At 41.8% G+C, this 27,255-nt stretch overlaps 1 protein-coding gene across 3 annotated transcripts in view; it reads left to right on the top strand.

Moving 5' to 3' along the window:
* LOC117331829 overlaps window positions 1-27,255 on the top strand; it is a 63,831-nt gene that overhangs the window by 11,426 nt on the left and 25,150 nt on the right. For 2 of the 3 annotated variants that reach the window (XM_033890751.1, XM_033890750.1), the window contains exon 2: window positions 25,640-25,793. In XM_033890751.1, the coding sequence (XP_033746642.1) occupies window positions 25,640-25,793 (154 nt within the window). Of the gene's footprint in view, window positions 1-8,570; window positions 8,793-25,639; window positions 25,794-27,255 lie in introns of those variants that run through there. The other variant, XM_033890752.1, reaches the window with a different exon arrangement.

Raw genomic sequence — 27,255 nt, forward strand, 5'->3', positions numbered from 1 at the left:
ACTCCACGTTATACCGGATTCCTCCCTCCACGTTATACCGATACCGATCTATAACAATGTATGGCCGGAGATCCTTAATAATAATTATATACATGTAACTTAATATGTCAAGTTACTTGACTTACATAATTCAGCGTCAATAATATGTCTTAAGCGATACCATATTAACGTTCTACAACGGCCATCTTTAAGAGAATTTTAACTGACAAAGAAATATTTGGGAGTCACAAGATATATGTCTTCATAGCTCTGAGGATATTCGTACTACAAAGTATATTTCCATTTACATTTGATAGTTAATGCGTCGGAGAAAACGATGTGATACATGTATATATTTACTCATCAGAAATCGGCACTGGAGCTCAAGAAACATTTATTTTGATCATGATCATAAAAATAATCAAAATGGGGACATCATTTTTCTTTATCTTTAATAATTCTTTGATCGTGTTATTTTTGTTATGTAGTTAATTCAATATCTTGATTAGTAGTCTATGTTTGTATTAAACTAATCATAAAGTGATACAAATCTTGCTGTTTATTTAGCGTGCTGCGTATGTTTGCCAAACTCCCCGTTTATCATAATAACCTTATGATCTTTCGTAATTAGCCGGAATACATTTCACTCCGATCCTATTAATTCACTGACACTGTTATCCTTAGTTTATCGTTTTCCATTCAACTGCAATACGTAACTTATCGTTAGACCCAGTTTTGCTTTGTCGCAGTAAACAGCATTTTCACAATATAATTGGATTATGGTAGAGAATCTTACTCGGAAAGACGTTTGGATCACGCATACGTTGGAGGAGTCATCAACCGTGTTTATTTATAGACCTGTTTATCGGTATCTTACAAACACTTGATCCTTGAATCTGATAAATTCCATTTAAACGATTTCCTCTAGCATAAATAAGATAAGAAAAAGATGTATTTTAACTTTTATCACACGCATCCAACAAATTGTTGTCACTATTTTATTCTAGCGTGAAACGCTTCGATGTTCAAAAAGGTCAAGTTTGCCAGTTTGAAATCGAGGTCCAGAAAATGTTTGGGTGGCATTTAATAGATAACGTATTCTAGATAATCTGTCGAGTTGAGATCATATCTGATTTTATAAGGAAACACTTACTTTTTCTATGACATATTTACATTAGGTTCGTTCGTTTTACTACGTAGATAGCGATTTGACTACGTATTCCTCGTTTGCGGATGTGTTAACGTTTTGCAGGTTTCTGTGGAAATTTGGGGGCTATCTAGCCTCTTCCTCCATTTCAAGTTCGCTTGCTTTCAGTTTCGCGTTCCCTCTCTCTGACACTATCTTTTACACCCAGCTCAACCCACTGCCCCCTCGTCCCGCTTCAGTAACCCATGCATGCCAGATCCATATGTATCTTACACTCGTTCTCTGCATTGTCTCTCTTTAATTCTATTAAATGTTTTGATTTACATGTACTTCCACCGTAATGGAAGAGATCTGATTTACAATCTATTGCTTCTGTAATTATTGGTTGATTGTATAATATCTGGAAGAGCTGCAGACATGATGTTGATAAGTCGAAAGGAGACAGGGACAGCATTGTTTGTACGGGGGATATATACACGTATACATTTATTTATCAATAAAACTTTAATCTTTGCTACTTACAGGTATGTTTTAGTTGAAAGGGTATATGTCGTGATGAACTAGACAGACACACTAGCTACCGTTTTATAGCGTTGTTGTTTTAAACGTGGCCGTATGTTATTAACTCCATAGAAATGTCTTCCATTGTTTCGGATCCTGTAGGTAAATCTAATTTGAGAGACCCTTACTCTCGATTATCAACTCGATAATTAGTCAGTGTCATTACAATGCTCCTCTTCAGATTTTACACGGGGTACAGGAATTTTAACCAGATATCATATACAGTAGTTTTACGACACCTTACTCTGTTAGGTCCACTGACAGCACTATTTTCCCTTTCATCTGTATAACCTTTCCAGACAAAGTGCAACGAATAGCCGCGGCCATGTTTTACTGCACACAATTACATTGGTGAGGCTCACGATGGTAACGGAACTGTCCTAACTACATAATGCGGCATTTTCTAAAAGCCGAGACAGCTAGGTCGAAGTGTTGATCTAATTCTCACCACAAAATCTGGTGTCCCATGTAACTAATTATAGCGGCTGCCCCTATACTGTCGTGGCACGGCGGAGACAGGTTTATAAGGTATAATCTACTTGACATCTTGCAGGTTTTTCCAGAAATCGTAAGGTAAAGTGATTACCTGAGAAATAAATGATTACCTTAACAATAACTCACGATTACCTATTATATATAAGTTTATGTTATCGGGTTTTAGTAAAACATTACTGGAGATATGGTCTGATCGAGTAAACACTTAATCAGTCAACTTTGAAATCAACGATTTTAATTTTCAGTAAATGCTATATAAAAAGGTTTATAAGTCCTTTAAATCCTTGTTCCTCGTTTCCCTAATGTATTGTATGTTGGAAGAATTGCGTTTATGAGTTATTTTCAAATTGTACTAAATCTCATTGCTTTACAGCAATAACTATTTATACATGCTATATTTAATGGACCAAGTCTTCAGAAAACAACATCTGATGACTCATGGACGAATGAGGGTTTCTTTTCTTCGAGTTGTGAGTTGCAAAGTGCACCTCTCACATTGAGTTTATCCTCCTCTCAACGTACACTTCTCGTGTTGGGTGTATCCCCCTCTCTACACACACCTCTCGTATTGGGTGTATCCTCTCTTTACACACGCCTCTCGTGTTGGGTGTATCCCCCTCTCTACACACACCTCTCGTATTGAGTGTATCCCCCTCTCTACACACACCTCTGATATTGAGTATATCCCCATCTCTACACACACCTCTCGTATTGAGTATATCCCCATCTCTACACACACCTCTCGTATTGAGTGTATCCCCATCTCAACACACACCTCTCGTATTGGGTGTATCCCTCTCTCTACACACACCTCTCGTATTGAGTATATCCCCCTCTCTACACACACCTCTCGTATTGAGTGTATCCCCCTCTCTACACACACCTCTCGTATTGAATGTATCCCCCTCTCTACACACACCTCTCGTATTGAGTGTATCCCCCTCTCTACACACGCCTCTCGTATTGAGTGTATCCCCCTCTCTACACACACCTCTCGTATTGGGTGTATCCCCCTCTCTACACACACCTCTCGTATTGGGTGTATCCTCTCTCTACACACACCTCTCGTATTGAGTGTATCCCCCTCTCTACACACACCTCTCGTATTGGGTGTATCCCCCTCTCTACACACACCTCTCGTATTGGGTGTATCCTCTCTCTACACACACCTCTCGTATTGAGTGTATCCCCCTCTCTACACACACCTCTCGTATTGGGTGTATCCTCTCTCTACACACACCTCTCGTATTGAGTGTATCCCCCTCTCTACACACACCTCTCGTATTGGGTGTATCCCCCTCTCTACACACACCTCTCGTATTGGGTGTATCCCCTCTCTACACACACCTCTCGTATTGAGTGTATCCCCCTCTCTACACACACCTCTCGTATTGGGTGTATCCCCCTCTCTACACACACCTCTCGTATTGGGTGTATCCTCTCTCTACACACACCTCTCGTATTGAGTGTATCCCCCTCTCTACACACACCTCTCGTATTGAATGTATCCCCCTCTCTAAACACACCTCTCGTATTGGGTGTATCCCCATCTCTACACACGCCTCTCGTATTGAGTGTATCCCCCTCTCTACACACACCTCTCGTGTTGGGTGTATCCCCCTCTCTACACACACCTCGTATTGAGTGTATCCCCCTCTCTACACACACCTCTCGTATTGGGTGTATCCCCATCTCTACACACACCTCTCGTATTGGGTGTATCCCCATCTCTACACACACCTCTCGTATTGAGTGTATCACCCTCTCTACACACACCTCTCGTGTTGGGTGTATCCCCCTCTCTACACACACCTCGTATTGAGTGTATCCCCCTCTCTACACACACCTCTCGTATTGGGTGTATCCTCTCTCTACACACACCTCTCGTATTGGGTGTATCCCCATCTCTACACACACCTCTCGTATTGGGTGTATCCCCATCTCTACACACACCTCTCGTACTGAGTGTATCCCCCTCTCTACACACACCTCTCGTATTGAGTGTATCCCCCTCTCTACACACACCTCTCGTATTGGGTGTATCCCCATCTCTACACACACCTCCTGATTGGGTGTATCCCCTCTCTACACACACCTCTCGTATTGGGTGTATCCCCTCTCTACACACACCTCTCGTATTGGGTGTATCCCCATCTCTACACACACCTCTCGTATTGAGTGTATCACCCTCTCTACACACACCTCTCGTATTGGGTGTATCCCCCTCTCTACACACACCTCTCGTATTGGGTGTATCCCCCTCTCTACACACACCTCTCGTATTGGGTGTATCCCCCTCTCTACACACACCTCTCGTATTGGGTGTATCCCCCTCTCTACACACACCTCTCGTATTGAGTATATCCCCCTCTCTACACACACCTCTCGTATTGGGTGTATCCCCCTCTCTACACACACCTCTCGTATTGAGTGTATCCCCATCTCTACACACACCTCTCGTATTGAGTGTATCCTCTCTCTACACACACCACTCGTATTGAATGTATCCCCCTCTCTACACACACCTCTCGTATTGAATGTATCCCCCTCTCTACACACACCTCTCGTATTGAATGTATCCCCCTCTCTAAACACACCTCTCGTATTGAATGTATCCCCATCTCTACACACGCCTCTCGTATTGAGTGTATCCCCCTCTCTACACACACCTCTCGTATTGAGTGTATCCCCCTCTCTACACACACCTCTCGTATTGAGTGTATCCCCATCTCTACACACACCTCTCGTATTGAGTGTATTCCCCTCTCTACACACACCTCTCGTATTGAGTGTATCCCTCTCTCTACACACGCCTCTCGTATTGAGTGTATCCCCCTCTCTACACACGCCTCTCGTATTGAGTGTATCCCCCTCTCTACACACACCTCTCGTATTGGGTGTATCCCCATCTCTACACACACCTCTCGTATTGAGTGTATTCCCCTCTCTACACACACCTCTCGAATTGAGTGTATCCCCATCTCTACACACACCTCTCGTATTGAGTGTATCCCCCTCTCTACACACACCTCTCGTATTGAGTGTATCCCCCTCCCTACACACACCTCTCGTATTGAGTGTATCCCCCTCTCTACACACACCTCTCGTATTGAGTGGATCCCCCTCTCTACACACACCTCTCGTATTGGGTGTATCCCCCTCTCTACACACACCTCTCGTATTGGGTGTATCCCCCTCTATACAAGTCTCGTATTGATATATCCTCTTTTCGTTTTCCTCTCGTAATAGTGTATCCCTCTCCCCTCCCCGTAAGTGTATCCCATCCCCCTCCCCGTAAGTAAATCCCTCTCCCTTCCCCGTAAGTGAATCCCTCTCCCTTCCCCGTAAGTGTGTCCCTCTCCCTTCCCTGTAAGTGTATCCCCCTCCCTTCCCCGTACGTGTATCCCTCTCCCCTCCCTGTAAGTGTATTCATCTTCCCTCCCCGTACGCGTATCAATCTCCCCTCCATGTAAGTGTATTCCTGTCCCCTCCCCGTAAGTGTATCCCTCTCCCCTCCCCGTAAGTGTATCCCTCTCCCCTCCCCGTTAGTGTATTCCTCTCCCCTCCCCGTAAGTGTATTCCTCTCCCCTCCCCGTAAGTGTATCCCTCTCCCTTCCCCGTAAGTGTATTCCTCTCCCCTCCCCGTAAGTGTATCCCCCTCCCTGTAAGTGTATCCCTCTCCCCTCTCTGTAAGTGTATTCCTCTCCCTTCCCCGTAAGTGTATCCCCCTCCCCTACCCGTTAGTGTATCTCTCTCCCCTGTCTGTAAGTGTATCCCTCTCCCCTCTCTGTAAGTGTATTCCTCTCCCCTCCCCGTAAGTGTATCCCTCTCCCCTCCCTGTAAGTGTATCCCTCTCTCCTCTCTGTAAGTGTATTCCTCTCCCCTCCCCGTAAGTGTACCCCTCTGCCCTCCCTGTAAGTGTATCCCTCTCCCCTCTCTGTAAGTGTATTCCTCTACCCTCCCCGTAAGTGTATCCCTCTCCCCTCCCTGTAAGTGTATCCCTCTCTCCTCTCTGTAAGTGTATCCCTCTCCCCTCTCTGTAAGTGTATTCCTCTCCCCTCCCTGTAAGTGTATCCCTCTCCCCTCCCCGTAAGTGTATCCCTCTGCCCTTCCCGTAAGTGTATCCCCCTCCCCGTACGTGTATCCCTGTTCCCTTCCTGTAGATCAGCCTCCGTATCTGACCATCTGATACTGAGGGTGATGATGCACACATCGTGTTCCTGTCAGCGCCGCTACAAAACATTATTTATACATGTACACAAGCTGCAACTCCTCTATCGCGCCTACTTAATTTTTCATTTTAGTTACAACGTTTCAAAAGAAGTCCGGATTAGATAGGATAAAAAGTTGTGATGAGATGGGTGAATTCGGGAGTTGGTTAGAGATGGGGAGATTTGTTGCCTCTCGTTGATGGTGTAGAGATCGCTACACACCCTACAGGTCCTTTGTCATAAACGGCTGAACAAATCCTTCATTCTAGATATAGATATAAACTTAAGTCTCACACCCTGGGTTCTAGTGGTTAATAAGTCTGTTACAATTGTATCACACGTTAATGGACCGGGGGGAGGGGAGGGGATGTTGGGGGGGGGGGGGGGGGGGGGGGGTGTAATAGATGCCTTGGTGCTGATTCATACCGTCCTCTATGACCAATATCGGTTTGTGCAATATAGAATCTACCTGTCAGAAAACTAGTGCTATTTACCGGCCGAAAAATGTGGCATCTTTATAAATGCACCTCAGACCAATGCTTTGAAAAATAAACTGAATAGATATCGAAAAAAATCAAGAACTCATCTCAGATCTGAAATCAATTTTGTTTTTATATTGATATGTATCGGACAACTTGTCAAAGAGTCTGGTATAGAGGACTTATCTTATCGAGTCAGGCACCAGAAATAAATCTGCAAAATGTATTAAAAAGAGCTTTTGGTCAGCGTATGGCCGATTGGCCGGGACAGGGGTACTGAGGCGGTCAGCGTATGGCCGGGACAGGGGCACTGAGGTGGTCAGCGTATGGCCGAGTGGCCGGGACAGGAGTACTGAGGCGGTCAGCGTATGGCCGTACTCACTCAACATCCTTGTGGGGTGCATTCACCGATTTATTGCGTCAAAATATCTTCGTCGCCTATAGGAGACGATTTTTAAAGTACATATGCATTTTTCGTTTTAACCCATCAATCAACATTAAATCTCACTGCGCATGTGCTTTTTTAGCGACGGAATGAACGGAAATAAAAACAGATTTTGAAATTCTGATCGACTTTCGCCGTGCACTCCACAAACACTGCACCCCACCTTGGCCGTTTGTCCGACTGGTCGAGACAGGGGTTCTGAGGCGGTCAGTGTATGGCCGAGAGGCCGGGACAGGGGTTCTGAGGCGGTCAGCGTATGGCCGAGAGGCCGGGACAGTGGTTCTGAGGCGGTCAGCGTATGGCCGAGAGGTCGGGACAGGGGTTCTGAGGCGGTCAGCGTATGGCCGAGAGGCCGGGACAGGGGTTCTGAGGCGGTCAGCGTATGGCCGAAAGGTCGGGACAGGGGTTCTGAGGCGGTCAGCGTATGGCCGAGAGGCCGGGACAGGGGTTCTGAGGCGGTCATTGTATGGCCGAGAGGCCGGGACAGGGGTTCTGAGGCGGTCAGTCACTGTATGGTGTACATTAACCTATCCGTGATAATATTTATTTATGTTTTTTCAAGATATGACGTGAAACACATACTAGCAGACATCTAGATTACTTCTCGATAACGTGTGTTGTATTAAGCGTCCATCCACCTGAAAACGGTCGTTTGTACTCTGTTACTGCTATCATATAGATTAGTTTTCTAATAAGTGTGCTCCTTTCCATGATCAGCCCAAATACATACCGATATTCAAGCTTCCATATATATTAACCCAAATCTCTTCTAATTGACTGAAATTCCGCTTGTTTTGTGAAAAATTACTGACATTTGTTGAAATTTCTGTAACCATAGTATCTCAAATGATCTAATTATCTTATCTACTTTGTTTACAAGACGTTCACACCTTCTATCTCCCCGCCATTCTAAATACCATCGCTGTTTTATTGTGTTCTGAATAGATATCGGTTATAAAGGAGGGAGATATGGAGATGGAGCCGATCACTTTACAGTTTATCCACAGTGTTTCTGAAGAAGCCCTAAGTCTGCCAGTATTTGTTTGGTCTATGCCCCACTCCGCTGAGTCTTACTCCGTAATTGTCTACCAATATCACAGGGTCATTTATCTTTCTCAAGCAATCAGCCAGGTCGTATAGAAAAAGATTCGCTCATATTTCGTTAGCTGTTTATTTTGAGTAAAACGCATTAGGATTCTCAGTGCCAGCCTACCTAGGCAGACCGTACCGAGGATCCCTCTACATTACGGATACATGTCACCAGTATCTGACGTACGGCCCGGCTCCGACTCTTACTGTTACTTGTGCCATAACGACGAGGGCGCGTGCTGGCCCCACACGCTTAGTTACGGGACTGTGCTATACTCCGTACTGGTGATGATTCAAAATGAAAGTATCAAAAGAACTTGATCCAGCATACTATAGGACGGCTTACTTATTTGGATACATAATTCAAATATTTACTGTTGTATCAAGTAAGTAATATGTACATGCGTGTGTAACTTTTTAAATGGTTTGGGAAGTACGTAAGTGACTACACGTGACTGGTGTATATATTTAATTCAGTAGATGTCTCTGATATTTAGTGATTATTTATATAGGATTTCCACACTAGATTTATAAACTTCGAGTTGGTTTTACATTTATATGGTAATCAAAGATTTCACTTATCACAAATCCGACACCTAGATTTCAAACATCATCACCAAAAATCATACAGTGTATACTAGTTATTATATTACATTATAAATTACAATTATAGGGTATACTAGTTTTCATACAGAATCAATAAAAATCACAAAGCTTATACTAGTTTTCATACAGCATCAACAAAATTTATAATTATAGCGTACACAAATCATATTACACAAACTACCATTTCCATACAATATGAACTAGTGTACGCTTTCATAGGTCAATGTCTCCAACCTGTGTTGCTACGTCATAGTTTGATTATATTGGCTCGATGGAAGAAACTGGCCGATGATCATGAGGTATCGGTTGTCTCTCATTACATTTTTTAATATCATAATTCCATAATTTAGAAAATCACTCAACCTCCCCGAGAGCTCAAAAATGATTATTGTTTGAAAATATATAATAAACAAACTATTAACACTAATTCATTTTTTTTTCTATAATTACGAACTTTTATAATAATTTTGCATGTATGCGCTATTTTTTTTTTTTTTTTTTTAATTTTATATATGTTGACTCGAAAAAGAAAGATTAAAGTCATTTGACATAACTAAAACGAAACAAAGTGCGCGTACATTGGTGTCTATGTACCACTGAACTTCGTGTCGCCGAATACGTTACTCAGTGTCATTTATCTTGAAAGCCATTCCAAAGACACGTTCTGTAACTGGACTTTTCATTTCGTGTTCTGAGAAATCATTTTCAATCTCTGCATAAGATATTTAACTTGCGTTTATTGCCTATAAATTTCGGACTTGTATTGCCGTCTGTGTAGCGGTGTAGGAGGGGGGATTCTAGTGAACGTCCTGTCAGGGAGACGCATGCTTTTGACAACGTTGGAGATTGGGCATGTCAAACGCAGACATGATCTATGTGAAGGTGAAGGATGGAATCCACTTTCTCCCACCATATAACGCTCCCTATCTTAATTCCATCATACGTCAGAATGTAAAAGTCATCCTGCGTGAGCGTTTACGAGTAATGGTGTCTTTGGAAGGCCCTAAACATATGTAATCTGTGAAAGATGGTGGAAACATGCGCGCGCGACAGGCAACACTTGCCCGAGACTATCGCCGTGACAGGGCGAGGGATCAAAACAGCCCATTCAAATGAAATTGAATTTTTTATCATAAAGATTAGTTATCGCTCGGGTGATATTTCATTCCTAGTCATTTCCACCTGTCATAGTTTTTGTGAAATGTGCTTTTTGTTGGAATAAGATGGTTTATACATAAGAGAGATCAAATGTATCAGATGAAGTGCCGTGCAGAGTTCAGCAGCACGACTTCCACTGTTTGGTGCCGCGTACACTATAACAAGGGAGCATTATCATCTAACGTTATAGTACAGTCTAGTGACTAACGTTATAGTACAGTCTAGTGACTAACGTCATAGTACAGTCTAGTGACTAACGTCATAGTACAGTCTAGTGACTAACGTTATAGTACAGTCTAGTGACTAACGACACGGGGGTATCTTATACAACTGTCTATAGTATATAGTACAGTCTAGTGACTAACGACACGGGGGTATCTTATACAACTGTCTATAGTATATATAGTACAGTCTAGTGACTAACGTTATAGTACAGTCTAGTGACTAACGTTATAGTACAGTCTAGTGACTAACGTTATAGTACAGTCTAGTGACTAACGTCATAGTACAGTCTAGTGACTAACGTCATAGTACAGTCTGGTGACTAACGTCATAGTACAGTCTAGTGACTAACGTTATAGTACAGTCTACTGACTAACGACACGGGGGTATCTTATACAACTGTCTATAGTATATAGTACAGTCTAGTGACTAACGACACGGGGGTATCTTATACAACTATCTATAGTATATAGTACAGTCTAGTGACTAACGACACGGGGGTATTTTATACAACTGTCTATAGTATATAGTACAGTCTAGTGACTAACGACACGGGGGTATCTTATACAACTGTCTATAGTATATAGTACAGTCTAGTGACTAACGACACAGGGGTATCTTATACAACTGTCTATAGTATATAGTACAGTCTAGTGACTAACGACACGGGGGTATCTTATACAACTGTCTATAGTATATAGTACAGTCTAGTGACTAACGACACGGGGGTATCTTATACAACTGTCTATAGTATATAGTACAGTCTAGTGACTAACGACACGGTGGTATCTTATACAACTGTCTATAGTATATAGTACAGTCTAGTGACTGACGACACGGGGATATCTTATACAACTGTCTATAGTATATAGTACAGTCTAGTGACTAACGACACGGGGGTATCTTATACAACTGTCTATAGTATATAGTACAGTCTAGTGACTAACGACACGGGGGTATCTTATACAACTGTCTATAGTATATAGTACAGTCTAGTGACTAACGACACGGTGGTATCTTATACAACTGTCTATAGTATATAGTACAGTCTAGTGACTGACGACACGGGGATATCTTATACAACTGTCTATAGTATATAGTACAGTCTAGTGACTAACGACACGGGGGTATCTTATACAACTGTCTATAGTATATAGTACAGTCTAGTGACTAACCACACGGGGGTATCTTATACAACTGTCTATAGTATATAGTACAGTCTAGTGACTAACGACACGGGGGTATTTTATACAACTGTCTATAGTATATAGTACAGTCTAGTGACTAACGACACGGGGGTATCTTATACAACTGTCTATAGTATATAGTACAGTCTAGTGACTAACGACACAGGGGTATCTTATACAACTGTCTATAGTATATAGTACAGTCTAGTGACTAACGACACGGGGGTATCTTATACAACTGTCTATAGTATATAGTACAGTCTAGTGACTAACGACACGGGGGTATCTTATACAACTGTCTATAGTATATAGTACAGTCTGGTGACTAACGACACGGGGGTATCTTATACAACTGTCTATAGTATATAGTACAGTCTAGTGACTAACGACACGGTGGTATCTTATACAACTGTCTATAGTATATAGTACAGTCTAGTGACTGACGACACGGGGATATCTTATACAACTGTCTATAGTATATAGTACAGTCTAGTAACTAACGACACGGGGGTATCTTATACAACTGTGTATAGTATATAGTACAGTCTAGTGACTAACGACACGGGGGTATCTTATACAACTGTCTATAGTATATAGTACAGTCTGGTGACTAACGACACGGGGGTATCTTATACAACTGTCTATAGTATATAGTACAGTCTAGTGACTAACGACACGGGGGTATCTTATACAACTGTCTATAGTATATAGTACAGTCTGGTGACTAACGACACGGGGGTATCTTATACAACTGTCTATAGTATATAGTACAGTCTAGTGACTAACGACACGGTGGTATCTTATACAACTGTCTATAGTATATAGTACAGTCTAGTGACTGACGACACGGGGATATCTTATACAACTGTCTATAGTATATAGTACAGTCTAGTGACTAACGACACGGGGGTATCTTATACAACTGTCTATAGTATATAGTACAGTCTAGTGACTAACGACACGGGGGTATCTTATACAACTGTCTATAGTATATAGTACAGTCTGGTGACTAACGACACGGGGGTATCTTATACAACTGTCTATAGTATATAGTACAGTCTAGTGACTAACGACACGGGTGTATCTTATACAACTGTCTACAGTATATAGTACAGTCTAGTGACTAACGACACGGGGGTATCTTATACAACTGTCTATAGTATATAGTACAGTCTAGTGACTAACGGCACGGGGGTATCTTATACCACTGTCTATAGTATATAGTACAGTCTAGTGACTAACGACACGGGGGTATCTTATACAACTGTCTATAGTATATAGTACAGTCTAGTGACTAACGACACGGGAGTATCTTATACAACTGTCTATAGTATATAGTACAGTCTAGTGACTAACGACACGGGGTATCTTATACAACTGTCTATAGTATATAGTACAGTCTAGTGACTAACGACACGGGGGTATCTTATACAACTGTCTATAGTGTATAGAACAGTCTAGTGACTAACGACACGGGGGTATCTTATACAACTGTCTATAGTATATAGTACAGTGTAGTGACTAACGACACGGGGGTATCTTATACAACTGTCTATAGTATATAGTACAGTCTAGTGACTAACGACAAGGGGGTATCTTATACAGCTGTCTATAGTATATAGTACAGTCTAGTGACTAACGACACGGGGGTATCTTATACATCTGTCTATAGTATATAGTACAGTCTAGTGACTAACGTTATAGTACAGTCTAGTGACTAACGTTATAGTACAGTCTAGTGACTAACGTTATAGTACAGTCTAGTGACTAACGTTATAGTACAGTCTAGTGACTAACGTTATAGTACAGTCTAGTGACTAACGTTATAGTACAGTCTAGTGACTAACGTTATAGTACAGTCTAGTGACTAACGACACGGGGGTATCTTATACAACTGTCTATAGTATATATAGTACAGTCTAGTGACTAACGACACGGGGGTATCTTATACAACTGTCTATAGTATATATAGTACAGTCTAGTGACTAACGTTATAGTACAGTCTAGTGACTAACGTTATAGTACAGTCTAGTGAATAACGTTATAGTACAGTCTAGTGACTAACGTTATAGTACAGTCTAGTGACTAACGACACGGGGGTATCTTATACAACTGTCTATAGTATAGAGTACAGTCTAGTGACTAACGACACGGGGGTATCTTATACAACTGTCTATAGTATATAGTACAGTCTAGTGACTAACGACACGGGGGTATCTTATACAACTGTCTATAGTATATAGTACAGTCTAGTGACTAACGACACGGGGGTATCTTATACAACTGTCTATAGTATATAGTACAGTCTAGTGACTGCCGACACGGGGGTATCTTATACAACTGTCTATAGTATATAGTACAGTCTAGTGACTAACGACACGGGGGTATCTTATACAACTGTCTATAGTATATAGTACAGTCTAGTGACTAACGACACGGGGGTATCTTATACAACTGTCTATAGTATAGTACAGTCTAGTGACTGACGACACGGGGGTATCTTATACAACTGTCTATAGTATATAGTATAGTCTAGTGACTAACGACACGGGGGTATCTTATACAACTGTCTATAGTATATAGTACAGTCTAGTGACTAACGACACGGGGGTATCTTATACAACTGTCTATAGTATATAGTACAGTCTAGTGACTAACGACAAGGGGGTATCTTATACAACTGTCTATAGTATATAGTACAGTCTAGTGACTAACGACACGGGGGTATCTTATACAACTGTCTATAGTATATAGTACAGTCTAGTGACTAACGACCTGGGGGTATCATATACAACTGTCTATAGTATATAGTACAGTCTAGTGACTAACGACACGGGGGTATCTTATACAACTGTCTATAGTATATAGTACAGTCTAGTGACTAACGACACGGGGGTATCTTATACAACTGTCTATAGTATATAGTACAGTCTAGTGACTAACGACACGGGGGTATCTATTACAATTATATATAGTATATCGTAGTCTAGGGACTAACGACATGAGGAGATATTGTACAACCAGAATGTCAAGGTAATTATTTCTTAATTGAAAAGTAACGCCATCTCTGTAATTTCAATATTATTTGCCTTGAGATTTTTTTTTTATTTTGATTAGATGTAACACATTATAGATGAATTAGATATACCTGGTAGCCTAGTCATCAGATGGTCATTAATGTTTTATATTTCTGCTCAACTCCGTCTGCTTAGAGTTGAGCAGTAACTTAGTATTGATACCAATGTAAGTAACCCGTTAGAAACATGGTCTCAAAACAAGCTGAATCTATTTCAAACTTTCGCACACGACGCACACGACGCACACTTACAAGAGATGATTTTATTTAAAACGCACGGTTATATGTAGGGATGGTTTTACTTGAGACGCACGGTAATATATAGGGATGACTTTCCTTGAGACGCACGGTAATCTGTAGGGATGACTTTCCTTGAGACGCACGGTAATCTGTAGGGATGACTTTCCTTGAGACGCACGGTAATCTGTAGGGGTGACTTTCCTTGAGACGCACGGTAATATGTAGGGATGACTTTACTTGAAACGCACGTTAATACGTAGGGATGACTTTCCTTGAGACGCACGGTAATATGTAAGGATGACTTTACTTGAGACGCACGGTAATATGTAGGGATGACTTTACTTGAGACGCACGGCGATATGTAGGGATGACTTTCGTTGAGACGCACGGTAATATTTGTAGGGTTGAATTTATTTGAGACGCACGGTGATATATAGGAATGACTTTCCTTGAGGCGCACGGTTATACGTAGGAATGTCTTTACTTGAGACGCACAGTAATGTGTAGGAATGTCGTTACTTGAGACGCACGGTAATGTGTAGGAATGTCGTTACTTGAGACTCACGGTAATCTGTAGGGATGACTTTACTTGAGACGCACGGTAATATGTAGGAATGTCTTTACTTGAGACGCACGGTAATATGTAGGGTGACTTTACTTGAGACGCACGGTAATATGTAGCCGTTGTAGAGATACAAGTAGGAACTTTCCGCGCTAGAAATGTGACCCTAAATGTCTACATCACGATTATGGTAACAATTGTTAACAAACGTTTAGTGTACGCCATGTCGTCTTACTCATCTTGTGATTTTAATTTAAAATCATTATCATTAACAATTTCAATAGGACATGACATGAAAGAGTATGACTGCATTTGCTAATCGTTAAAACCTTTTTTCGCCCAAATACGTATATTCAAATTGACCTTGGCCTTGATGACGGTGTAAGACGATGCTCTCCTGACACAGACGTGCTTTGTTTACGTGATGCATTTTATATCTGGATCCTAAAGGTTAGACGATGACATTTCGTTGTTGAAACTTGGACTTAATTAACAGTCGATTAAGCGTGGTCTAATTTGTTTCTATGACGACAGGAGGTGGGGCATCATCAATTTTTGTAACACCTGTCACCAGGGGAAAGTGGCAGGATTGTCACAACTTCAACTTCGCGATCGTTTTTTTTTTTTTGGCTTTTCAAGACCAAAGTTTCAAAGTAATCTGCTTAAAATGTGTCTTTATAATGCTAACAGCGTAAAGATTGGAATCCGACTGTTAATACTCTGTCGGGTGGTTAGAGCGTAAAGATTGGAATCCGACTGTTAATACTCTGTCGGGTGGTTAGAGGGTAAAGATTGGGGTCCGACTGTTAATACTCTGTCGGGAGTTTAGAGGGTAAAGATTGGAATCCGACTGTTAATACTCTGTCGGGTGTTTAGAGGGTAAAGATTGGAATCCGACTGTTAATACTCTGTCGGGAGTTTAGAGGGTAAAGATTGGGATCCGACTGTTAATACTCTGTCGGGAGTTTAGAGGGTAAAGATTGGAATCCGACTGTTAATACTCTGTCGGGTGTTTAGAGCGTAAAGATTGGAATCCGACTGTTAATACTCTGTCGGGAGTTTAGAGGGTAAAGATTGGGATCCGACTGTTAATACTCTGTCGGGTGGTTAGAGGGTAAAGATTGGAATCCGACTGTTAATACTCTGTCGGGAGTTTAGAGGGTAAAGATTGGAATCCGACTGTTAATACTCTGTCGGGAGTTTAGAGGGTAAAGATTGGAATCCGACTGTTAATACTCTGTCGGGAGTTTAGAGGGTAAAGATTGGAATCCGACTGTTAATACTCTGTCGGGTGTTTAGAGCGTAAAGATTGGAATCCGACTGTTAATACTCTGTCGGGTGGTTAGAGGGTAAAGATTGGAATCCGACTGTTAAGGCGTGAAGACCGTGTGAAAAGGTCTGATGAGAAGGCCCGGCGTAAAGACCGTGTGAAAAGGTCTGATGAGAAGGCCCGACGTAAAGGCCGTGTGAAAAGATCTGATGAGAAGGTGGCGTCAAGGCAGTTTGAAAAGGTCTGATCAGAAGGCTTGGCTTAAAGACCGTGTGAAAAGGTCTGATGAGAAGGCTTGGCGTAAAGGCCGTTTGAAAAGGTCTGATGAGAAGTCTTCGCGTAAAGACCGTGTGAAAAAGGTCTGATGAGAAGGCTTGGCGTAAAGGCCGTTTGAAAAGGTCTGATGAGAAGGCTTCGCGTAAAGACTGGGTGAAACGGTCTGATGAGAAGGCCCGGCGTAAAGACCGTGTGAAAAGGTCTGATGAGAAGGCCCGACGTAAAGGCCGTGTGAAAAGGTCTGATGAGAAGGCCCGGCGTAAAGGCCGTTTGAAAAGGTCTGATGAGAAGGCCCGACGTAAAGGCCGTGTGAAAAGGTCTGATGAGAAGGCTTCGTGTAAAGACCGCGTGAAAAGGTCTGATGAGAAGGCCCTGCGTAAAGACCGTGTGAAAAGGCCGTGTGAGAAGGCCCGGCGAACAAACCGTGTGAAAAGGTCTGATGAGAAGGCTTGGCGTAAAGGCCGTGTGAAAAGGTGTGATGAGAAGGCCCAGCGTAAAGGCCGTGTGAAAAGGTCTGATGAGAAGGCTTGGCGTAAAGCCCGTGTGAAAAGGTCTGATGAGAAGGCCCGGCGTAAAGACAGTGTGAAAAGGTCTGATGAGAAGGCCCTGCGTAAAGACCGTGTGAAAAGGTCTGATGAGAAGGCCCGACGTAAAGTCCGTGTGAAAAGGTCTGATGAGAAGGCCCGGCGAACAAACCGTGTGAAAAGGTCTGATGAGAAGGCTTGGCGTAAAGGCCGTGTGAAAAGGTCTGATGAGAAGGCTTGGCGTAAAGGCCGTGTGAAAAGGTCTGATGAGAAGGCCCGGCGTAAAGACAGTGTGAAAAGGTCTGATGAGAAGGCCCGGCGTAAAGACCGTGTGAAAAGGTCTGATGAGAAGGCCCTGCGTAAAAAGCGTGTGAAAAGGTCTGATGAGAAGGCTTCGTGTAAAGACCGCGTGAAAAGGTCTGATGAGAAGGCCCTGCGTAAAGACCGTGTGAAAAAGTCTGATGAGAAGGCCCGGCGTAAAGTCCGTGTGAAAAGGTCTGATGAGAAGGCCCGGCGAACAAACCGTGTGAAAAGGTCTGATAAGAAGGCTTGGCGTAAAGGCCGTGTGAAAAGGTGTGATGAGAAGGCCCAGCGTAAAGGCCGTGTGAAAAGGTCTGATGAGAAGGCCCGGCGTAAAGACAGTGTGAAAAGGTCTGATGAGAAGGCCCGGCGTAAAGACCGTGTGAAAAGGTCTGATGAGAAGGCTTGGCGTAAAGCGAGTTATCTTCTACGCCCAGAGCTTTTTCCAGGAAAATATTTTTACATTTAAAATGTGTGTGGTTTTAGCGATGGATTCCACCTTTTCGCTGTATCATAAATGTATATGGTACGTGACAGTACCTACGCCGAGCTAATCATGCTAAGGACGACCACTTAACCTTAATTCCTTCATTTTTACCCTAATACAATACTTGTTCTGCAGATAATTAAACAAAGAACAGAAGTGTTTATAGAACAAAACCATATATAGAGCTCCACTGCAGTAACAACCTTTTTCGTAATTAGATAAGAGTACAGCAGTTTTTATTGTCTAAGACCTAATCCATCGTACAATTATCTACGAGTTTTGTATTCTATTCCATATATAGATCTACAAAGCACACAATTGCTCGAAACTGGAAGGTCTCTCAGACGACAAAACATTCGGTAATTCCGGATATTTTCTCCGCTCTGGTCAGTATTTTACTCACAACATACGATCACTGGATGCAATAGATTTGAGTTTTGTCGCAGACTCGTTGATAGCTGTTGTCGACACATGGAGACACATGTATGTTGTCTGTTGGTTAACTGCCCAAGCAAGGTTGTCGGGGATGGATAGTCTATAATGGACTATACTGTTTCAATTACTCTGTGTTATCTCGTGGCGCTGTCGGGCAGTTTGGCTCACGAGTCTAGAATACCCCCGCCACCCGTCCACAGCCTCATCACCAACATCAACAGCCAGCACGTGCCTTTCATTGCTTTACAATTTAGACAGCAAATTTCTACATTTTTCATCACTAGTAATCTCCACGGTGAGAGGGCTATATGAGCGTTGGACAGCAGGGTACACGTGATCAAGGGTCAGACTCGACACGTGCATTAGAACACGTTACGCTAGTAAAAACGTTTAAGCAACAAGGCAATATATCAATAAGGAGATGTTTGTGATTTGTTGAAAGACGCTACAAAAAATAAAAGCACGGACAAAAAGAATGCGACCCATTTGTTTCTCCAAATGTACTTTCCAATTACATAGTCTCGTAAAGAAGCGCTCGTAATCCCTAACTCATGTGGAAAGCTTGTGTACAACGAACAGCTTGTTTGGTAATCACTGTTCTTCTTGTAACAACATTTGGCCAACATCACAAGCGACGAACATCCGTCACTGGCACCATCATTCGATGGCAAAGCGATTAAGTCTTCAATCGGAAGTGACGTCACACTAATCTACGAGCAAAAGAAAAGAAAAGTACCGGCTTCCCAAAAAGCTAAGAGGGCTACCAACAACATTATGTATTACATGTAGTAAGCAGTTATAGTAAAGTTTGAGATAGATGTGTATGTTGAAGCTTGCGTGGTTATGTTGAGAATTTATTTAGGAGAGGTGAGCCTGCTGGCTCTCATAAGAATGTCTATGATTTTATCGATTTCCGATCATAACAACAGGACCAGCTTGTGTGCAATAGAATAACAATGTCCAACATCCTGTGCGGACATTCGGGATCTCTCTAATGCTATCAATCCCATTTTGTTCGCAAAATTTCCCCAATGGTACCTCTACGAATGGTGACATAATAGACGGCAGGTATCCAATCACTTCGTGTAAATAATGCTAGCGAACCAATCAAAATAGAAGACTATTTATATTCATGTGCGATTTCCACAAAAGTCTGGTACAAATACCAATTATAATGCTACAATCCTTAGCAATAGGTCCGATGGCCAAACTATTTCCTGGAATAAAGTGCCTTAATAAATACGTTTATATTGCATCAGATCAGTGAATAGATCCGTATTACCCCTGTTATTGATGAGTATTACCCCGTTATTGACGAGTATTACCCCGTTATTGATGAGTATTACCCCATTATTGATGAGTGTTACCCCGGTATAGATGAGTATTACCCGGCTATTGATGAGTATTACCCGGCTATTGATGAGTATTACCCCGTTATTGATGAGTATTACCCCGTTATTGACGAGTATTACCCCGTTATTGACGAGTGTTACCCCGGTATAGATGAGTATTACCCGGCTATTGATGAGTATCACCCCGATATTGATGAGTGTTACCCTGATATTGATAAGTGTTACTCCGTTATTGATGAGTATTACCCCGTTATTGATGAGTATTACCCCGTTATTGACGAGTATTACCCCGATATTGATGAGTGTTACCCTGATATTGATGAGTGTTACTCCGTTATTGATGAGTATTACCCCGTTATTGACGAGTATTACCCCGTTATTGACGAGTATTACTCCGTTATTGATGAGTATTACCCCGTTATTGATGAGTATTACCCCGTTATTGATGAGTATTACCCCGTTATTGATGAGTATTACCCCGTTATTGATAAGTGTTACCCCGTTATTGATGAGTATCACCCCGATATTGATGAGTGTTACCCTGATATTGATGAGTGTTACTCCGTTATTGATGAGTATTACCCCGTTATTGATGAGTATTACCCCGTTATTGACGAGTATTACCCCGTTATTGATGAGTATTACCCCATTATTGATGAGTGTTACCCCGTTATTGATGAGTGTTACCCCGATATTGATGAGTGTTACTCCGTTATTGATGAGTATTACCCCGTTATTGATTAGTATTACCCCAATATTGATGAGTATTACCCCGGTATTGATGAGTGTTACCCCGGTATAGATGAGTATTACCCGGCTATTGATGAGTATTACTCGGCTATTGATGACTATTATCCCGTTATTGATGAGTGTTACCCCGATATTGATGAGTATTACCCAGTTATTGATGAGTATTACCCCGTTATTGATGAGTACTACCCCATTATCGATGAGTATTACCCTGTTATTGATGAGTATTACCCCGTTATTGTTGAGTATTACCCCATTATTGATGAGTATTACCCCGTTATTGATGAGTATTACCCCGATATTGATGAGTATTACCCCATTATTGATGAGTATTACCCCATTATTGATAAGTATTACCCCATTATTGATGAGTATTACCCCGATATTGATGAGTATTACCCAGTTATTGATGAGTATTACCCCATTATTGATGAGTATTACCCCATTATTGATGAGTATTACCCCGATATTGATGAGTACCACCCTGATATTGATGAGTATTACCCCATTATTGATGAGTATTACCCCATTATTGATGAGTATTACCCCATTATTGTTGAGTATTACCCCGTTATTGACGAGTATTACCCGGCTATTGTTGAGTATCACCCCGATATTGATGAGTATTACCCCGGTATTGATGAGTATTACCCCGTTATTGATGAGTATTACCCCGATATTGATGAGTGTTACTCCGTTATTGATGAGTATTACCCCGTTATTGATGAGTATTACCCCGTTATTGATGAGTATTACCCCGTAATTGATGAGTATTACCCCGTTATTGACGAGTATTACTCCGTTATTGATGAGTATTACCCCGTTATTGATGAGTATTACCCCGTTATTGATGAGTATTACCCCGTTATTGATGAGTATTACCCCGTTATTGATGAGTATTACCCCGTTATTGATAAGTGTTACCCCGTTATTGATGAGTATTACCCCGTTATTGATGAGTATTACCCCGTTATTGATAAGTGTTACCCCGTTATTGATGAGTATCACCCCGATATTGATGAGTGTTACCCTGATATTGATGAGTGTTACTCCGTTATTGATGAGTATTACCCCGTTATTGATGAGTATTACCCCGTTATTGACGAGTATTACCCCGTTATTGATGAGTATTACCCCATTATTGATGAGTGTTACCCCGTTATTGATGAGTGTTACCCCGATATTGATGAGTGTTACTCCGTTATTGATGAGTATTACCCCGTTATTGATTAGTATTACCCCATAGGGATATATTATTGATGAGTATTACCCCGGTATTGATGAGTGTTACCCCGGTATAGAAGAGTATTACCCGGCTATTGATGAGTATTACTCGGCTATTGATGACTATTATCCCGTTATTGATGAGTGTTACCCCGATATTGATGAGTATTACCCAGTTATTGATGAGTATTACCCCGTTATTGATGAGTACTACCCCATTATCGATGAGTATTACCCTGTTATTGATGAGTATTACCCCGTTATTGTTGAGTATTACCCCATTATTGATGAGTATTACCCCGATATTGATGAGTATTACCCCATTATTGATGAGTATTACCCCATTATTGATAAGTATTACCCCATTATTGATGAGTATTACCCCGATATTGATGAGTATTACCCAGTTATTGATGAGTATTACCCCATTATTGATGAGTATTACCCCATTATTGATGAGTATTACCCCGATATTGATGAGTATTACCCTGATATTGATGAGTATTACCCCATTATTGATGAGTATTACCCCATTATTGATGAGTATTACCCCATTATTGTTGAGTATTACCCCGTTATTGACGAGTATTACCCTGTTATTGATGAGTATCACCCCGATATTGATGAGTATTACCCCGGTATTGATGAGTATTACCCCGTTATTGATGAGTATTACCCCGATATTGATGAGTGTTACTCCGTTATTGATGAGTATTACCCCGTTATTGATGAGTATTACCCCGTAATTGATGAGTATTACCCCGTTATTGATGAGTATTACCCCGTTATTGATGAGTGTTACCCCGTTATTGATGAGTATTACCCCGTTATTGACGAGTATTACCCTGATATTGATGAGTATTACCCCGTTATTGATGAGTATTACCCCGATATTGATGAGTATTACCCCGTTATTGACGAGTATTACCCCATTATTGATGAGTGTTACCCCGTTATTGATGAGTATTACCCTGATATTGATGAGTATTACCCCGTTATTGACGAGTATTACCCCATTATTGATGAGTATTACCCCGTTATTGACGAGTATCACCCCGATATTGATGAGTGTTACTCCGTTATTGATGAGTATTACCCCGTTATTGATGAGTGTTACCCCGTTATTGATGAGTATTATCCCGTAATTGATGAGTATTACCCCGTTATTGATGAGTATTACCCCGTTATTGATGAGTATTACCCCGATATTGATGAGTATTACCCCGTTATTGATGAGTATTACCCTGATATTGATGAGCATAACCCTAATCTTGTTGATGACTACGTTTGCTTTGATAATCACGTAAGATTTATTATAGATTCTTATCAAAATGTAAATGATACTTCGCACAAAATAATAAGAATCAAGATTAAACTGTTACGATAGTTTTTTCCATGTAGATACGATTGAGATTCAGCAGAATCTGTCGTTTGGAGCGATTTGCCGGTAAGGGAATCGTCGTTAAGGTTACCCCCTGTACAGGTGGTATATCACCATCACACCGGGAAATCATCACAGACGTGTTAGTGGAATTTAGGAATCAGTTGAAAAAAGCCGACAAAATTGAAATTCCTTTACCGTGAATGATGAGATGCAGCACAGGTCTGTAGAGTTGTTAGGAGTGCTGAGTTTGATACGAGACAAGTCTGTGTGTATTTCAGTAACATGATTGATACTATCTTATTTAAGGATTGATCTCGCCTCCTAAAATAGTTCTGACTGCTAATATATGGGCCTGATGACCTGATTGTGGCGTTTTCGAACACAAAAGGACGGTATCAGATATAGTGTTTTTTGTCCTTATATGGTGGTTATCTTCACGGCGAAGGTACGGGCGACTTAGTGGTCCTCCACGTCGAAGGTACGGGCGACTTTGTTGTCCTCCACGTCGAAGGTACAGGCGACTTTGTTATTCTCCACGTCGAAGGTACGGGCGACTTTGTTGTCCTCCACGTCGAAAGTACGGGCGACTTTGTTGTCCTCCACGTCGAAGTTACGGGCGACTTTGTTGTCCTCCACGTCGAAGGTACGGGCGACTTTGTTGTCCTCCACGTCGAAGGTACGGGCGACTTTGTTGTCCTCCACGTCGAAGGTACGGGCGACTTTGTTGTCCTCCACGTCGAAGGTACAGGCGACTTTGTTATTCTCCACGTCGAAGGTACGGGCGACTTTGTTATTCTCCACGTCGAAGGTACGGGCGACTTAGTTGTCCTCCACGTCGAAGGTACGGGCGACTTTGTTGTCCTCCACGGCGAAGGTACAGGTGACTTTGTTATTCTCCACGTCGAAGGTACGGGCGACTTAATTGTCCTCCGCGGCGAAGGTACGGGCGACTTAGCTGTCCTCCACGTCGAAGGTACGGGCGACTTTGTTGTTCTCCGCGGCATAGGTACGGGCGACGTTGTTGTCCTCCACGGAGAAGGTACGGGCGGTTGTGAACTTCTTTTGACAGATTACGGACGGACAGATCGATGTCAGGCTACCGTTTCCATGTGGTTACCTATAACCTCGTTCTGGTTTTAATTGCTCTATATTTTCCCTTTATATGTCACCTGCGGTTTTGTTGCCGAATTCAGTTGATAACCAAACGTGCTTGATAACTAGGGTAGCCCTACCAACACATTGTCCACTTTTTCTTTAGTGTTACAATCTTTCAAAATAACACATACTGCGGAGGATGCGGATTTTCCTCGTTTATATTGGATTCCTAAACTAGATAAGCATCCTTATTAACAACGCTTAATGCTTTACCATTCCACAATCCATACTTAAAGATTAACTTCGTTCTCTTGTGATAAGAGTGTATTTTCCTCAAAAAAAAAGTCAATGGGGATATAAGTACATGTACAAAGTTTTGAACTATACTGGAGTTAACATTTCTAATCGACACCATCGTTGTTGACTTTTGTGACAAGATCATCCAATAGAATTTCGGTAAACCCATGGGAACGATCTGTACGCTTTTGTTTGCCGACTAGCTGTTATTGTTTTCATACGAATCCGATGATAGTGAATAACTTATCAGAACAGGTAATAGAGACTATATTGCAAAGTCATTCAATGTCACCTGTAGATATACTGACGATGTGTTATCTTAAAATAACAAACATTTGTATTGACCCTGAAGATCGGATGTACCACGGAGAACTTTAATCAAGGACACTACAGACTCTTCAACATCAGCCGTTTTCCATCGGAACAGATCGTAACGAAGTTCTATGATAAGCATGATAGTTTTTTTTCCATTTCCAGGTAGCAGCATCCCTGCTTCCCCTACCTACAGTGTTTACCTGTCCCAGTTGTCACCACCCTAGTTCTTATTTTGAGAATGTGACCTGATTTTACCTAGATTTTTATAGCGGGTGTTCTCGATGAAGCAGAGGACACTAACCTTTCTAGAACACCTAGTGTTATTTTACATTTTTCAAGGGTACAATACAAATCCACATTTCTTGTTAGTATTGTGCCCTCGTTTATTTGATTTTGAGATTTTGTTAATTTATCAGTATTCTATGTTGTTTTTGTTGTTACAATATTGTGTAAGTTGCCCTTTACTTTTGCAGTGTTCTGTGCGGTGGAAGGACTGTGTCCGAGTAAACTAAAGATGCGTTCCTTCTCATGTTTCGGTGACTACAACACCCAGTTCCTCAACATGCAGAAAAGTCAGCGGACGTTGTTCTCGGGTGTTGATGTGGAGCTACTCCGGGCATTCTGCAGGTAACCAAACTCTGTCAAAATTATCTAGATTTCATGACTAGATATAGCCCTATACCTTGTCGGAGTTACACGCCTGAATGTAGCCACGCCCTGTCACAGTTACACACCTGAATGTAGCCACGCCCTATCTCAGTGTATACCTGAATGTAGCCACGCCCTATCTCAGCTACATACCTGAATGTAGCCACGCCCTATCTCAGTTACACACTGGAATGTAGCCACGCCTATGTCAGTTGTATACCTGAATGTAGCCACGCCTATGTCAGTTGTATACCTGAATGTAGCCACGCCCTATCTCAGTTACACACTGGAATGTAGCCACGCCATATCTCAGTTACACACTGGAATGTAGCCACGCCATATCTCAGTTACACACTGGAATGTAGTCACGCCCTATCTCAGTTACACACCATGAATGTAGCCACGCCCATCTCAGTTACACACTGGAATGTAGCCACGCCCTATCTCAGTTACACACTGGAGTGTAGCCACGCCCATCTCAGTTACACACTGGAATGTAGTCACGCCCTTTCTCAGTTACACACCATGAATGTAGCCACGCCCATCTCAATTACACACTGGAATGTAGCCACGCCCATCTCAGTTACACACTGGAATGTAGCCACGCCCTATCTCAAGTTACACAATTGAATGTAGCCACGCCCTATCTCAAGTTACACAATTGAATGTAGCCATGCCCTATTTCAGCTGCACACCTGCATATTTTCTTATCATAGAGCAAATTACCGAGCTAGACTGAATCCCTAACAATCTGTTTTGCCGTTAAACAGAAAGTACTTCTTAATCAGTGTATCAGAATATATGCTGAATGGAGAATTTCTTTCGTCGGATTTATGAATTTTAAGATAACAGTAGCGGGTATCATGCATTGGGAAAGTCTGATATCACGGGACGATTATTCCAGCTAATTTGGTAAACTATTTTATGTGCATGAGCCTGTTTTCAATTTGGTTTGTGCATCATGCAATTTGGGCAGAGTTTTTATGGAATGGTGCTAGAAAAGGAACTTAATTGTGAATTTCAATGAAAACAAGAGTGTACACAATGTAACAATGTATACTTGCCATCGAAAGAGCACTTATCACATATACATTTATATTTCTGAATTATCATCCCTTCCTGACGAGTCGACGGGGTTCGGATTGTCTCGTATACGTGCGTAACCAAACGACTTCCTTGTTCATACACCTACTCGAAGAACTATCACATCCTGTACTAGTTTGCGTTTCAACCACCCGAGGGGCAAAAATGAGGTCACTGTTACTTTTAATAGATTTTCGGCGTCCACGCTCTACTTTAATTATCCATTTGCCTGAAACTATATACTTACTCACAGTCATTATCTATTGTACGAGTTCTCGTTTCAAACAAATCAGATCAAACTTGATGTAACTGTTACCAAAATAGATTTCCAGTGTCCTCACTTGCACTATTCAGACTC

The sequence above is a fragment of the Pecten maximus genome, chromosome 7, assembly GCF_902652985.1.
Source record: "Pecten maximus chromosome 7, xPecMax1.1, whole genome shotgun sequence".
Classification (NCBI taxonomy): Eukaryota; Metazoa; Mollusca; class Bivalvia; order Pectinida; family Pectinidae; genus Pecten; species Pecten maximus.